The 3282-nt window shown below is 45.7% G+C and overlaps 1 protein-coding gene across 1 annotated transcript in view; it reads left to right on the top strand.

The window, feature by feature from the left end:
* gripap1 (GRIP1 associated protein 1) overlaps positions 1 to 3282 on the top strand; it is a gene marked incomplete in the record, with an annotated part of 47724 nt that overhangs the window by 20573 nt on the left and 23869 nt on the right. Inside the window, 5 exon segments of the mRNA XM_014028932.1 lie at positions 253 to 348; positions 434 to 544; positions 686 to 787; positions 862 to 975; positions 1119 to 1196. Of these exon segments, the coding sequence (XP_013884386.1) occupies positions 253 to 348; positions 434 to 544; positions 686 to 787; positions 862 to 975; positions 1119 to 1196 (501 nt within the window).

Raw genomic sequence — 3282 nt, 5'->3', positions numbered from 1 at the left:
AGAGACGAAGTAAACAAACAAGCAGGAAAATGAAACTTATCGCCGTCATTTTTTTACCGACCTCAAAAGAAGTTATCGTGCAATTAATTGATTTATCGTCTATCGCGACAGGCCTATTCATGTGTTCACCAGAATACAGTTTGAATCTCAGAAAACAAATCCTGGTTTTATGAGGAAACCTGTTTGTTTTTTTTTACAGACTTTATTTTGAAAGTCTTGCTTGTTGATGTAAACTGTTTCCTGTTTGTTCAGGAGTCCAGTTTTGCTAACAGGAAGTTGTTGGAGCAGTTAACAGAAGAAGGACAAGAGAAGGAGAAGCTGCTGAGAGAGCTGGATGAAGCCAAGAAGGTTCTCAACAAAACAACATAAATAACGTAACACAAAGTAAACAACAACAACAACAACAGTGTAATAAACAACAGTGTGTGTTCAGACAGCAGAGAAGAGGAAGGCCATGTTGGATGAGATGGCCACACAGCTCAACCAGCTGAAGTCTGACCACAAGGAGGCGCTGTCAGACCTGAAACTACAGCATGAGAAGGAGGTGAAGCTCCTCAGAGCTGCTACTGCTGTACTGCTACTGCTGTACTGCTACTGCTACACTGCTACTGCTACTGCTCCATCTTGATGCTGTTTCTTCTTTACGACTTGTTGAAGTAAATCTTTTCTCTCATCATCTCCTCAGGTTCTGGGGGTCAGAGCTCGATATGAGAAGGAGCTGCGGGGTCTCCACGAAGACAAGAACCGGTCTGAGGAGGAGATCCGCCAGCAGCTCAGAGAGGAGAAGGTAGAGGAGGTGCAGGTGGAGCTCTGGAGGAGGTCAGAACAGCAGAACAAGCTCAGCTCCTGGTTTGTTTTCAGGCTCGGACCAAAGAGCTGGAGGGCTTCCAGCAGCAGGTGGAGGACCTGCAGGCTCAGGTGCAGGCCATGGAGGGGACCAAAGGATGGTTCGAGAGACGCCTCAAGGAGGCTGAGGTTAGTCCAGCAGGAACTGTCAGGGGTTCCTCCCCAGTCCCTGGGTTCTTTCAGAACTTAAACATCTAAAAAGATCTTTTCTGTTGAAGTTCTCACTGTTCCATCAGGAACACCTGCTGACGTCTGTTTATTTGTTTGTGAAGGAGAACATGGAGAAGAACGCTCTGCAGCATCAGGAGGACATCAAGAAGCTGCAGAAACAACACACACTTCAGCTGGAGGTACACACACACACATTAGAGGGCCTCCAACAGTGCGCTTGTATTGTATGTGGTTCAGCCTTTACAGAACCTGCTCTCTGGTGGGTCTAAGCAGGTAGAACATGTCGGTCAGCAGAATGCTGCCGTGGATTATCTCTGGGATTGACTGACAGAAGAAAGATGGAGAGAACAGCTTTTGTTTTGGAACACGAGCGTGCGGTTTAACACGACACGATGAAAGCTGTGATAAAAACATCAAACCTTTTCAGCCATCTTGGGAAAGACAGAACCTCCTGGAGAGAGGTGAAGGAGACCAAGCTGAGCAGATAACCAGGAGGTGATGAACAAACCGATCTCCACTGGTCATATATAAACAGCACCACAACAAACAATACAGATAAAAAGTAAAGTCTGAATGATAAAACCAGCCCACAGATTGAGGGACACACACACCTGAGCAGAACCAAACAGACCTGAACTGAATAGAGTAGAACTGTTCTCCTGGAGAAGGAGCCTGTACGTGCTTATCCTGAATAAAAGTGTTTGTTCCCCCGAAAATCCACTAGAGGGCGCACCAGAACTGAGTTCTACAGAACTTTGAGGTAATCTGGATATAAAAACACATGAACACAAAATGAACCTGTTCTCCTGAAAGAACAAGGGAAAACCAGTGAGAAACAATGAGAACTGGTGAGAACCAGTTAAAGAACCAGTTAGAACCAAGGCAAACCAGATAAAACCAGTTAGAACCAGTGAGAACCAGTTAAAGAACCAGTTACAACCAGTTACAACCAGATAGAACCAGTTACAGAACCAGTTACAACCAGATAGAACCAGTTAAAGAACCTGAGTTCTGGTTTCTGCTGGAACAGAAACATGTGGGCGTGTCATTGTTGGGATGTGAGCTCTGATTGGACCTGTCTCTGATTGAAGGGCAGTTGTTTCCATGGTAACGCAGAGCGGTGACAGCACGTTAACAGATTAATGTCAGCAGGTCCAGCTGATGGTTCTGCTGGTTCTGGTTTCCAGGGTTTCTGTGAACCTGTGCAGAGGGTTGTATGGCCTGCAGGGGGCGCTGCAGCTGTTTGACTGAGCTCCACCTGTGCAGGTAGATGAGTTCAGAGGCTAGAACTTCCTGCCTCAACAGGAAAGAAGAAAAACAACAAAATTAATTAATTAATTAATTAGAGATGAGATTTAAAAAAACACCATAGAGAACAGGAAGTGAAGGTTTGTTTACCTCCTCACCTCCTTCAGGGAACCCTAAAGAACCATCAACAGAACCATCAACAGAACCAGTGGTACCATCAACAGAACCTTCAAACTGAACCTGTTAACTCTGGAGTTTCAAAATAAAACTCTAGATAGCCTTCACAATAAGAGCCTGGCTGTGTCCCAGCTCAGACGGGTCCAGAGGAAGAGGTGACGTCCTGCAGCAGACAGCTGATTGATGCTGCAGCAGCTCGGGGACTGTTCAGGAGGTGTGCAGCAGTTTTTATAATTGTGTCATTAATTAAGCAGCAGGACTCTGGTGGCTGAACGTTGGTGTGAAACGCTCTCAGCTGATTGATCATTAAGTCCACAGCTCTCAGGCTGATAACCAGTAAAATAATGAGAAGTGTCAGAGCGAGTGTAATGAGTTCTGTGAGTTCAGCGTCTGAGAGTTATCTGTCCTCCAACAGCCTGCTGCTCAGCACAAGACCTGCACTTAATGAGAAAACTTCACTAATGCCTCAAAACGTCTGATTAGCTGCTCACCGTGTGCTCAGCTGCTAATCTACTGTCCTTACACCTTGTTTTATTATCTGACTGCATGTCCAACATCTGTCTGTGTCCAACATCTGTGTGTGTCCAACATCTGTCTGTGTCCAACATCTGTCTGTCCAACATCTGTCTGTGTCCAACATCTGTCTGTCCAACATCTGTCTGTGTTCAACATCTGTCTGTCCAACATCTGTCTGTGTCCAACATCTGTCTGTCCAACATCTGTCTGTGTCCAACATCTGTCTGTGTCCAACATCTGTCTGTCTCCAACATCTGTCTGTCTCCAACATCTGTCTGTGTCCAACATCTGTCTGTGTCCAACATCTGTGTCTGTGTCCAACAT

The sequence above is a fragment of the Austrofundulus limnaeus genome, unplaced genomic scaffold (assembly GCF_001266775.1).
Source record: "Austrofundulus limnaeus strain Quisiro unplaced genomic scaffold, Austrofundulus_limnaeus-1.0 Scaffold831, whole genome shotgun sequence".
Lineage (NCBI taxonomy): Eukaryota > Metazoa > Chordata > Actinopteri > Cyprinodontiformes > Rivulidae > Austrofundulus > Austrofundulus limnaeus.
This window is presented reverse-complemented; position numbering and strand designations above follow the sequence as displayed.